At 26.2% G+C, this 12376-nt stretch overlaps 2 protein-coding genes across 2 annotated transcripts in view; both read left to right on the top strand.

Moving 5' to 3' along the window:
- Positions 1-3741: 3741 nt before the first annotated feature.
- Positions 3742-10948, top strand: LOC100168024. The gene is made up of 5 exons (XM_029489131.1): positions 3742-3794; positions 5901-6021; positions 9075-9269; positions 10096-10212; positions 10280-10948. The coding sequence occupies exons 2-5, from the start codon at positions 5911-5913 to the stop codon at positions 10352-10354; spliced, it is 498 nt and encodes a 165-aa protein (XP_029344991.1). The 5' UTR covers positions 3742-3794; positions 5901-5910; the 3' UTR covers positions 10355-10948.
- Positions 10949-10984: 36 nt separating this feature from the next.
- LOC100574027 (protein singles bar) overlaps positions 10985-12376 on the top strand; it is a 4939-nt gene continuing 3547 nt past the window's right edge. Inside the window, exon 1 of the mRNA XM_008183825.3 lies at positions 10985-11346. Within this exon, the coding sequence (XP_008182047.1) occupies positions 11233-11346 (114 nt within the window). The 5' untranslated portion in view covers positions 10985-11232. The remainder of the gene's footprint in view (positions 11347-12376) is intronic.

Genomic DNA, 12376 nt, shown 5'->3' on the forward strand with positions numbered 1-12376 from the left:
CCACGGCTCAGTAACATTTAATAAGTGATATGGGGACGCTCATTTTTTTAAAGTAACAGAGTCCCCCTACTTTAATTTTGCCAAGTCGAGCACTGGGTATAGTTACTATTAAAAGTACACAACATTATATTATACTTTACGTCTTTTAGTTTTAAAGGGTACTATATAGGTATTGTTTGCTTATGATCGTATACGATGCTTAACTTTATTATAATCGTTAAGATAATTCGTTTTTATCGTAATTCACAACAGTAAGTATTTAGATATTATTTTAACTAATATATTGAAGATACCTTCGTGTACAAGTCATGTTTGTCAAGAAAACGTTTCAAAACCATTTTCTGGTGTTATACAAGCCATAAATTAAGTATTTTTCTGTCCAAATGAAAATAAATAATAATTGCATGGAAGTTAAATGATAATATTGTGGTATGGAAAAATAAGTAATAACAATATAATTTAATTGAAAAACAAGTGACTAGAGAATACATCGTACTTTTAGATATCCACCAACGACAATTGAATGTACTATGTACCACATATTGGTATATTATAAGAAATCAGTGATAGAGATAGTATAATTAATTTTCAACCCATGACTAATATAATATTATAAATTAAATGTTCATTGCTATAATGTAAAAGTGTAAAACATACTCTAGATAAAAAAAATTTAATTTAATATCATTTTGTAGAGAATTAATTTCTTGTTACAGTTTATAGGGTTGTATTTATATGTGTTTAAATACCGCGTAAATATGAATGCATTGTAATTAAAACTTTGTCAATATTTTTAAGTTAAAAGAGGCGTTGAGTTCATGGTTACCATGGACATATTCCAAAACTTTTTGTCTTGGATACCCGCCATTTTACATAAAACTTTATACGTATTAAAATATTAAAATTAAAATATATATATAGTTGTTCATATGATAGCATTCCGCTGCAAGCATCATCTAAATATAGTATCCTCCTATTGACCCAGTTTCTACGAATTTGGCCTATGTATTTTGTATATAATATTATTATCAACTACTAATCGCGGGACGTACAGTACCGTTATCGTCTAATATATTTTATATCACGGTACGTGTTTTAAATCTTTTAAAAGAAGTACTCCACCTTTTAACGGTTTATAATAATCATAATATTCCCTATGAGTTGTAACGTGATTAGACTTTAGGCACCTACATAAAAAAATACTGATTTTTATTTTTATACGCAACTAATCCAAAATAACACATCCCTGACGGCAGTAATGGTTTGTACCTATATAATATATTATTACGATCCTCAAAATTGTTTGAATAAGAAGTACATTTAATAACATATTTTAATTTGTACCTATATGATACCTAATGTTTTTTATAAAAATAATTACACAAACATATTATACTTATACCTACTATAGATTATGTATAATATTACAATGCACTATAAATTATAATATATATATTACACTATATTATATTCATTTAAAGAAGTACGCTCCTAATTCATTGATTAATTTGTAAAATTTGTTATTATTTTTCTCAAGTAATTAAATTTGATCTTTGATAATATTAACGATTTATTTTTATAAATGGTTTTATAGTTCATTGCTTTGAAATTCCAGCTACACGGGCAATGAGCACGAAATTTATAGTATCAATTTCATTAAACGCATGCAACGACTGTCAATCTAAGATTTCAATTATGACTGTTATTGTGTACATAATATTATCATATAGGCGTGGTATATCGTGTTAATCACTAATAACTTGATAAATAGTTGAAAATACTGCTTCATATTTAATATCATGACTCACGAGCCGTTATTTATTTATTTGTTCATGGATACGATACGACAATTTGGAATTAGATAATATGCCAATAATTTAGAGATTTCTAACTTGATTAATAGTTATTAGATAGTTTATTAAATCCTTATTATTCTTTGCATTAATATTTAATATCAAGACTCAAGAGCTTTTATTAATTTCTCTGGTTCAAATATTTGTTTAAAGACTAAATGGAGAATTAGATAATATGGAGATATATTCAGTGCTTATAGACGATATTGGTACCATAAATAATAATTATAGTTACTTCAATTTATATAGTACAACAATACAAGCCTACGCTATCGGTTTATTTTTTCGTTAAATACATTATGTTAATCGTAAACTAATAAATGGTATAGGCACAGATGTTTTTCAACCTCGAATCTATTGCAAAAATCAATGAACAATAATTATTTGATTTAATTAATTTAGTATAATATAATAAAATAAAACATTTTTAGAACAATATACAGCATGAATACACAATTGATTTTTAATAAGCAGTAACTTATAGGTATTATTGTAGCATAGCTGGTGATTGTTGGTATTTTTTAGTGTGTACAATTTTTTATCAATTTGCTATTGAAATTTCCATGGTTGTACATAGTTGTAATGTTCTATATTATAGTTTCAAGGATTATCAGTGAGAACTGAGAATTCACAAGTCACTTACCTATATATTCACAAACCCTCTATTCTCATGTCTGCCTACTTATTCGTTATAATAATTAATTATTTTTTAAAGTAAATTTTACATTTTTTTCTATAAATTAATTGTGTTTTATTCCAATTCTTGTAGTATTGATTTGTTTTATTTGACTGCGTTCACATGATAATTAATTTTACAAAATAAGTGTACACGTCTTCACGTGAACAATAATGCAAAATTATATATTGTATTATGACAACGTGACATGAATGAAAATAATAATATAATATCGGCACTAGGATAATAAATATTAATAACTACACAGGTCACAGTTCGATAAGACTTCGTTTTATTATATTGTCAATGTCAGACAAAATAAAATAAGTAATCATTAAGTTGTAATAAATAACATTTTAAAGTGAGAGTTATTATTAAATTATAATTTTATACAAAATGGTTGTCCAGCGTCTATAAAATACTATTTAAAATAAAATAAAACCACGATAATATATTATAATATCTTGAATTAGTTTTAACAATTTTATTTATTATGTATTTTATTGACGGATAACATAGATAGTTATTCGTAATCGTTTATGAACTAACTGACGAATAAATTTAATTTAATCATGTGGATCTATTTTTTCCAACTAAACTGTCATGCATCCCAATTTAAATGTCATGTTTAATTACATATTATTTACAAAATTATATTAAGTAATTTTTTTCAACGAAAAACATTCAAATATCATGGTTTTGATAAAATTACTTTACATTATATGATTAATATTTTAATACTATTTGTCTATTTATAATATCACATGTTTTCAAAAAAATCAAATTTGTAACAATTTTTTTTTTTATTTATCAAAGAGGTTTTTTATAAATTTTTATATGTTTTGTGTGGCAACCGGCCATACTTTTCTGGATAGTAATGTTCAATATTCATGTTAATGAGAAATATTGATTATTGAGCCAATACCATAATTTATTATTTATAATAACGTTTAAAGTTTTTGCAGTGAAATGGCATGAAAATTCGAGAGGTATCCCTTTACTACCACGAACACGACGAACGTCTTTTTAGGTATACACATCCAAAACATTACATTTGTATAAATAATAGGTAAACAGCTATTGATTTAATAGTTAAAAATTAATTTTTAATATTTATACACTCACATTTTCAGAAAAATATTCTGTTTCAGAACATAAAATTAAAAACATATAAGTACCTATCGCTAAACACCATCAAAAAAAAAAAAAAAAAAATGTAAAAGCATCAAACATTCACTACAAATCAATAAAAAATGTCCTTTAATGTAAGTTCCTACCAAGTGTTTTGCTCATACCTAATTAGAATGACCTATATATTATATAGTATATAAACATTGCGTTAAAAGTTAACCGCGGGTTTTTATGTTAAAAATATCACCCTGTGTGTATGTATCTATGATACAGCATACATATATATACTTTATTTTAGTACTCATATAACACTATACAGCCATAATTAATAGCTTGAACCTTAAACAAATAGTAAAGTATATAAATTACTTTCGTGTACTGTTTAACTATTCTTAATATTAAAATTTGTCAAATACTATATATAGTATTTTAATTTGTTAATTAGACGTTGTCTCTTTAGTTGCATTAATATTACCTATAACTATAGGTATAATATATATTTGTTTAGAGTTGTATAACTAGGTACATTGTATTATTGTATATTTGAATACATCATCAACATTTTAAATTTTCTAAAAATGTGTTCATTGTGTCATATTTTTTTGTAAATTGTAATTCGTCAAGTCTTATAAAAATAATCTTAACAATTTATCGTAGATATATTATATAGTTTAAATTCTCCGAAAATAGCCTCACCGCTATATTATTATAAAACATTTAAATTTCTTATTTGTATAAAATAAACATTGGTTTGTTTTTGTACTAAAACAAAATGATTATGAAAAATGCACTTTCAACTCCTACGTCATATTACACTGTACAAGGTGATAGGTACATATTTATCATAAATATATACGCTCCTAACTTAATAACCTGCAAGCTTTAGTGTCGTCATCGCGTTTAAGGTTATTTGCCATTATTAGTATTGCATCTGTTACCTAACTTAAACTTATAATACTTTGTGTGTCCCTGTTTATAAATCGTATTGTACATAATATTAATTTGAAGAAAATCATTGTATAAAAAACACTATTGTAGTATTTTCTAATATTTTTATCCAGGCATACTGGATCGTGTATGTGGTTGAAATAATAAATAATAATATAACAAACGTAACCTATATCTATACCTATATAGTTACCTAGCTAGATATATAGGTACCTACCGGGCTACATATACCTGTACACATAGACACAAAAAATACGAATACGTAAGACAGAGAAGAAAAACGTGACACAATGACGGTTATGTATATGTACTGAACCACTAATACATGACCATATTCGAATGAATATAGAAATCTACGAGAACGTTTGAAAAAAAAGTGAATCGTAATAAAATTTAATAAAATGGCTTTTTACTTAAAAATAATGCTTACCTATTGTTTTGGTCCAACGTGTCATTACTTATTTTATTTAGTGACAACCGTAAGTCGAACTCAATAACTGTTTATAAAATAGATCAATTATATCCGAAGTGTTTAAAATTAAAAGATGACAAATTCTATATGATAAAATAAATATTTATATTATGAGCAACAGTGTGTGGCAAATGGCAATGGCCTATTATACAATTATGAAATGCTATAAACTCGAGTTTATAGTTTATAATATAGAATGACGTAATCGATTTCAAACCTTCTTAATATTCATGAGTATAGTAAATTGTTCTCTACAGTAAGATACGCCGTAGCCGACAATAACGTATACCTACGTGGGTTGTAAATATTAACATCAGTTTTATACCATTTTAATGTAATTATAGCTGGAAATAGGTTATAGAATTAAAAATTAAAATTATATTGCTAGATATTACATTTTTGTTTGTTGATTCGAGGGCTTCAATATTATGGAAAATCTATTCGTTATTCGTATAAGAAGAATAAATTATTGATAATATATTAACATATTATGTATAGATAGATACTTAGTCATCATTGACTCATAAATTTCGTTATGGACAATGAATACTTATGTATTATAATAAACCTAGTCTATTTTTATAATATTATTTATGAACCATGGTCAACTTAATTTAATATTTACAGTTGAACAATATTAAGCATTTTTTAAATTATTGCTAGGTAAGAGTATTTTGTTTTGTCCCAAAAATGTGATATTTTACTGATAACGTTATTAAAAAATATGTGTACATTAAGTGTAACTAATATTGTATGGTTGCCAGTCGGTTATACGTCGCAAATCAATGGACATATTTACCTATTCATATTAATGTTCTAGATCTAGAGAAATGTCTCATACGGTGACAGTTACCAGGACCACAACATCTACAACATCTGCTATAATCCTAAACACTGGCTATGTGAAATCGGTACCTGGGTTATTGAAATTAGCCGAAGTTGTAAGTATGGGTTCATATTAGTTTAATGTAGAAGTGCGAGAGCAGTAAATTTTCCAGTTCGAATACAGCCTAGTTTTTCGATATTCACGATATTAATGAAATTATGACATAGATTCACTTAGAGTCTAGATATTATCAATAAATCGTGGTAGTTATATTAGTATGAAATAAGATAGTTAACTAAGTTCATGGTTATTAGTTATTATTTTGTTAGTACCTATTGTAAATTACACAATAATATTGTTATAGCCTATAAATAGTATATTGTTTCACTTATAAAAGTTTAAACAAGGTCTTAAGTAAAAGTAAAATTGATAAAAAAAAAAAACCTCCTCACGAAAACATAAACATTGTTTAACAAGACATTGAGTAGGCAGGTAGATAGGTACATACCAATATTTAACATGTTAAATGTTTTATTATATAATTCATTAATAAATAATACTGATATTTATTTCACGACGTGTGTAAATGTACAATATGCAAGTTTATCCCACCTGCACGACCATCAAATATGTAACTGTTACTACCTAGTAAATATTATAAATTATAATAATAGTTTGTACAAATAATTTGATTTGTTCAGTCGAATATTAAGTACTTATATAACGCTCGTGTATTTGTGTCATAATAATATATCAATCTATATATGCTCTTGAAAACTATAATACCTATATCAATATACCAAAATAATGAGTGTATAGGTACCTATTGCAATTTGCAATATAGGTAGACATTTTATTTTTCATTCGCATTTTACGAATATTTTAAAAAAGTGAGCTATAACCGCTTGGATCATCGACGAATTCTATTAATATAACTATTATATTATATACCATCGATTACGTCACGCTTAAAACACGCATAGATACAAAATAAATGAGAAAAACTCGGATGCTTAAATCACGTCATTTTATTATAATTTATTATGCTGTAGGTATACAATATTATTAATAATATGCTCTACGACCGGTTATAGCTGGTATTACACCATTTGTACCTAATATGTATTGAGCATGAAATTATTTACACCTCGAAACTGTTACGTTATAGGTAGGTACCTTATAAATTATAGCAAACAGGGGTGGGCGCGCACGGGCAAAAAATATTATCATTAAGTACCTCGAATATAATGAACGGTTAAAAGGCCAAAATATTGTGTAGGATGATGTCACGCGCCTGGGGATCAGATCGCTGTAAATAGGTAATTTATCGTAAAATATTTATTGTTGAATTTATGAAACCAAAAACAATGATGGTAGAATTCTAGAATATAGAAATAAGGATTTATTTCTGTTGTTGTCGTTATACGGTTTAAAAAGAATCTAACACACAAAATATATTGTATATTATTTTTAAATATTCCTTATAATATAATATTAAATATTTATTCTAAAATAATCATCTTCATAGGAGTACCTATTCTAAAGGTATGATGTCAGAATGTTATTTTTTAAATCATTATCTGTCATGTTAATCATAGATAATGTTAGGTACCTTTATTATACTTATCTATTAATAATTACAATATATAATACAATATCATTTTTATTTGGTTTATCATTTTTTTTTTTTGGAAGGTAGGTACACCGTTCACCAGATTGTAAATAAAAAAATGAATAATCCAATCAAAATAAAACAATAAAATAATTGGACCCGACCCCTAATCAATCACCAAAATCCTACAATTTATTAAAGAAATTCAGCTATATAACCTAATTTAAGCAATAGTATAAGTCAACCATACTATTGTAAAATCTTAAGTTAATGTCATACTAATGGCCACAGAAGCCGATGTTTTTTAGATCAATAAAAAAAAAAATAAATAAATAAAATAATTAAATGTATTGTATTAGATTATTAAAATAAATTATTTTATTAGAAACAAATAAATTGTATTCGATACAATATAATATTATAATGTTTAATCGTATGGATTCAGTTAAATTTAATGTATATCTAGGCCAAGTGTCCAGGGTGTGTCTCGAGGACAAATGTTTATTGAAAAACGCGTGGTCGATAGTATTATATATGTATTTATAGTTACCCGGAAGGGCTGTGGCGCCAAACACTCCCCTTCAGACAGGATTTTTATACACACAATATAAACTGTACAGTGTTAGCTAGCTTTAATGTAATTACCGAACTGGAAAATGGTTTTCAATTCATCCTTGGAATGAAAACCACAATATATCAACGAACCATTTTTTTTTATAAGAACACCATCGACAAATTAACAATAAGATGTACATCGTGTTAACTACGTTTGGCCTATATAGTGGTTTAGTGGCCAGTTTCCATTTGTTCAACATATCGAATAGATTCGGGATCTCGGCGGTCACATATTTGTTGTAATAAATAATTTTTCTTAGGTTGACGGTTTTTTTTATGTGTCACGCCAAGGACACAATTATATTATAGCCTACTGCCGTTTCAAATCTACATATATAATATATAATTTTATAATAGTCCTAACAAATACAGGGTGTCCCGTTATGTTTGTCCTCGTCTATACCCACTAGGCTCTTGTCTATATCTACTTTAAAACGTAGGTACGTAAAATTTAAATAACTAAAAATAATTATTTGTAATATTATATTTGAGTAGGTACGTCTTAACTACGATACAAGTTAAATATTCAACACTCAAAATATTTAGATTTTAGGGTAGTAATTATTTAAAAAAAAGTTATTGATGTGGTCAAACATGGTGGTTTTACAGTGTACAGATACATAGTGTAATAATTAAAATATCAATGCAAAAATTATGTAATTAGCTGAACAGTAAGATACTCAGTTAGGTGTCAATTATCAATGTGCAATAGCCAATAATATACTAGATTTATAAATGTGAATTAAGTAGATATAATACATGAAATACCTATTATACAAATATAAGTGTCTGGCAATTATTGGTAGGATCTAATAATAACATAGGTATGTCTAGACTCTAGTTTTAATTAATAGGTAATATTTAAATTTAAAACGTTTTGATATATTTATACTACTTTTAGTATCCTAATTACTAACGTCTTATGTATTTGGTTTTTTCAGATTTTAGGAGGCATTGTCTTGGGTCTGTTGATTTATAACAGAGACAACTTATGTCATTGCTGGGTGTATGGCACACACAACGCACAACTTTTTTTTTTGGGCACAATTAGTGCGTTTTTCTTAACGAGTCTTTTGTTGCTGATTTCTTGTCTGCTATCCATTTCCACAGGGCCTATCATATCTAAAACTAATTTTGTAAGTATATAAATATATAATGGTTAAGTTTAGTACAGTGGTCGAAGTGGCTCAAAATACGTGGAGGGATGCCTTTCATATTTAATACAGTTTTCATATATGAAATTAATTTTAAGGGGTATACATTATTTTCGACGAAAAAAATGGTGGAATGGAAAATTTAAATAATAAAAAGTGGAGGGATGTCATCCCACCGTATCCCACCACTTCGACCACTGGTTTAGTATAATATATGGAAGTATGGACATGATTTTATTTCATATGAAGAACGTTAAGAAATTGTTGTAAATTGAGTTTAGAAATAATAATTAATTTGTTAAGGCGTTTATCTAGGCAACATAATTGACGGTAAATAGTTATTTTTTACTACAATAAAGTGATTTATTGCAATTTTAAATTTGTAAATTATATTTAAATTTGTTGATGTTGTTCTAAATTGGTTTATAAAATGTTTAACATAAATACAATATATCTTATGTGTTTAACTTCAGTATGTAATTTGTAATCTTTGTAATATCGTACAGTGTATTTTATAATAAATACTTAACCATTCACTACCTACTTACCTATTTATTCAATCTAATTATCTCACAATCTGAATAAAGTTATCATTGCTTTGAATTAATTTACAGGGTAATAAGTTACTAATTTCAAATTTGGTACTTCTATAATTTAATGAATATTCTAGATTCTAAGATATACTGCCGTACTGGTGTACGCTTTATGAAATACAAATTAAAATGATTAGATAATAAATTGAAATAAAATAAACAATTGGTTTTAATTAAAAAAAATTATTTGAATAATGTTAACAATGTCTTTGCAGGAGTTTATTTATCATGGCGCTGGATTTATATTTTTGTTGTTGGCATCTGTGTTCCTATTACTCGATGCAAATGATAATAGCGGCCGCAACTCACAAAATCATTTTGTAATTGCATCAGTAAGCATTTTATTCTTTTAAAGAAATAAATTTGATTGTTCTAAAATACTTATAATTGTGTGTCTAGATTCTGGGATTGATAATGGCAGCTTTTTACTTGCTAAGTTCAATCTGGGGTTATAGGTCATACAGAGGTCCATGAACAACCTGTCAATTATAATATTTTACACAAGGAGCATAGCCACATAGACGAAGAAAATGGACGACTAGCAAAAAGTGCACAGATTAATTAAGGCTTAAATATATAATTTATTGTATAAATTATTATTATAAAGCATTATTATGATGACTGTTTTTTATGGTCTATCAAACTCTATACGGTCATGTCCTCAGAACTTATATATTATTAACTTTGTTAACTATGCTTATGATTTATATTATACCAAATGTGTTTGTGTTATTTTTTAAGTAAATTAAGACATAAAAATCCTATTGCTATCTGTACTCGTGTTAAACAAAAAATTAAGCATCTTAAGTTTATTTTAATTGCATTGTTCAAATCATTATAAATTTAAGTGATAACTTTGTGCCTTATGTATTTATTTTATTGTACATTTTTCAAGTGCCTTAAGAATATGGATCAAAACGTGTGCTCGCATTTATTTAACTAATATTATATACATATTTATTAATTTTAACACAACTAAAATAGACTTTATTTTGTAAAATATTAATAAGTCTAAAATATAATTCATATAACTTCTTAAATATTAAGTTTACTTATTAACATGCAAAATGTCTTATTAATATTATAAATGTTAGTATAGGTAATTATATGAAGAATTGAAACATATAATACTGCATACTAAGTAGTTTGAGTTAATAGCAATCAGATGTTCAGAATGTTTAAAAATACTATTTTTGATATTATATTACACAGCAGGGGGTAGCTACAATTTATACTCTTGGAAACTGTACAGTGATTTATACATTCAACCTACTAGTCTAGTATGCACAGAATAAGCAAAATCATACAACAAATATAAGAAGTACACATTTGGAACAATATTTTATCATAAAATGTATAGGATAAGAAGCCCCTATGTTGGGTTAACCTCCCAATCTTGTTTATGTTCATGTTTCAATATGCAGTACTTCACAACATCTTATGGAATTTTAAAAATTATTCAAATTGTAAGTATTAAATAATACAGTATTTTTGTCAAATTTGTGTTTTAAGACACATTTAAACAGAAAGCGGGCTGATCGCGAGGACACTGTAAAATATTACAACTGGACTGCTGCCCGCTCTCTGTTTGACCACTGTTTTTTTTATATTTTAATTTTAAAGTAAGTTATGAGTATTTTAAAATGTATAAACAATTTACAATTTTAAAATACTCATAACTTGTTTTAAAATTTAAATCTAAAAAAACTCTACATAGGTAGTTCACTAAATAATATTCCTACTTCTAAATTTCATAAGAGGTCAATTAGCTCCAATATTAATCATAACAGAATAAATGGATTATTTAGAATGTACAATATGCCATTTTACGCTTTTGTAAGATGGAGACGGCATTTTCTTAATCCTTCAATAATTTGAACATTAAGTAGTGTTTCATAAAAATAAAAAAAATTATTTTAGTTTTTAAATTTTATAGGAATGCATATACAATGCGATGGTTACTTATTTTGTATTACCCATAGTTACAATAGTTACATTAATTCAGGGGTATATTAATTATTTATATAGCATCATTAAACTAATATTTACATATTTTTATTGAATTATAGATTTTCAATTTATTAAGATAAACCATACATTTTTGTGGTATTCGTTTAGTATGTGACCTACCGGTTGAAAATCGAATTTAGTATGTGACCTACCTGTATTACTGGGTTTAGTGTGTGACCTACCAAGACGATTATCTATATTATTATTATTATTATTATCTTTATTGACGGAAAAAAACTCCATTTACAGAATAATATATATATAAAAAATTTGTTTTGTGTAGTGACATGAATACAATAAAATGTTGGTACAAATAGTATAAATATAACAATTACATATTATGTGGTATATAATTTTACAGCTATAATAATTTTAACTAAAATTAATATTCATAGTGTTTCCTATAGTCATCAGTATATTTGAACGGAGATGATTTAGAGTATGTTTTAGAAACATTATTAATTAAAAAGCTTTCTAGATTTCTGG

Source organism: Acyrthosiphon pisum, chromosome A2, assembly GCF_005508785.2.
Source record: "Acyrthosiphon pisum isolate AL4f chromosome A2, pea_aphid_22Mar2018_4r6ur, whole genome shotgun sequence".
NCBI lineage: Eukaryota > Metazoa > Arthropoda > Insecta > Hemiptera > Aphididae > Acyrthosiphon > Acyrthosiphon pisum.